This window comes from Gavialis gangeticus, unplaced genomic scaffold (assembly GCF_001723915.1).
Source record: "Gavialis gangeticus isolate Ggan-Ray unplaced genomic scaffold, GavGan_comp1, whole genome shotgun sequence".
NCBI classification, from domain to species: domain Eukaryota; kingdom Metazoa; phylum Chordata; order Crocodylia; family Gavialidae; genus Gavialis; species Gavialis gangeticus.
In genome coordinates this window covers 87,329,794-87,330,217 of record NW_017729025.1, presented here as the reverse complement: position 1 = coordinate 87,330,217, position 424 = coordinate 87,329,794, and the positions used below count along the sequence as shown (strand labels likewise).

Sequence of the window (424 nt, the reverse complement as noted above, 5' to 3'; positions counted from 1 at the left end):
CTGAACATATCATCCTCGTCTTGCCTTTTGCTTTGCCTCAGGCACCGTGAATCATGTTGTGGACCTGAGTAGAGAGTGCGTTGACCAGCCACACCTCGCCAACTGTGATCTGATCCTACAGGCCCAGCTCTGCAGTAATGAGTATTACTCCAGCTTCTGCTGTGCCAGCTGCTCTCAGTACCAAGGCAGCCTGCCTCAGCACCAGGGTTGAGATGCCCTTACCAGCCAACTCCAAAGCAGCCTGGGACTCCAAGTGGCGATTAGCTGGACAGGAACAGGAATGGAAGACAGAATTCACCCTTTTACTCCCCATATCCCACAGCATTATGGCTCAGCAGTGTTCATTACTCAAGTAGGCTGTTTTGCTGACTTCATGAACTGTATTGGGTGTAACTGTACAAAGGTAGCAGAATGCACACCTTCC

At 50.7% G+C, this 424-nt stretch overlaps 1 protein-coding gene across 10 annotated transcripts in view; it reads left to right on the top strand.

Moving 5' to 3' along the window:
* PAPLN (papilin, proteoglycan like sulfated glycoprotein) overlaps positions 1–398 on the top strand; it is a 75,419-nt gene extending 75,021 nt beyond the window's left edge. For 9 of the 10 annotated variants that reach the window (XM_019519112.1, XM_019519111.1, XM_019519107.1 and 6 more), the window contains one exon: positions 42–398. In XM_019519112.1, the coding sequence (XP_019374657.1) occupies positions 42–211 (170 nt within the window). In that variant the 3' untranslated portion in view covers positions 212–398. The remainder of the gene's footprint in view (positions 1–41) is intronic. The other variant, XM_019519113.1, reaches the window with a different exon arrangement.
* Positions 399–424: the final 26 nt, after the last annotated feature.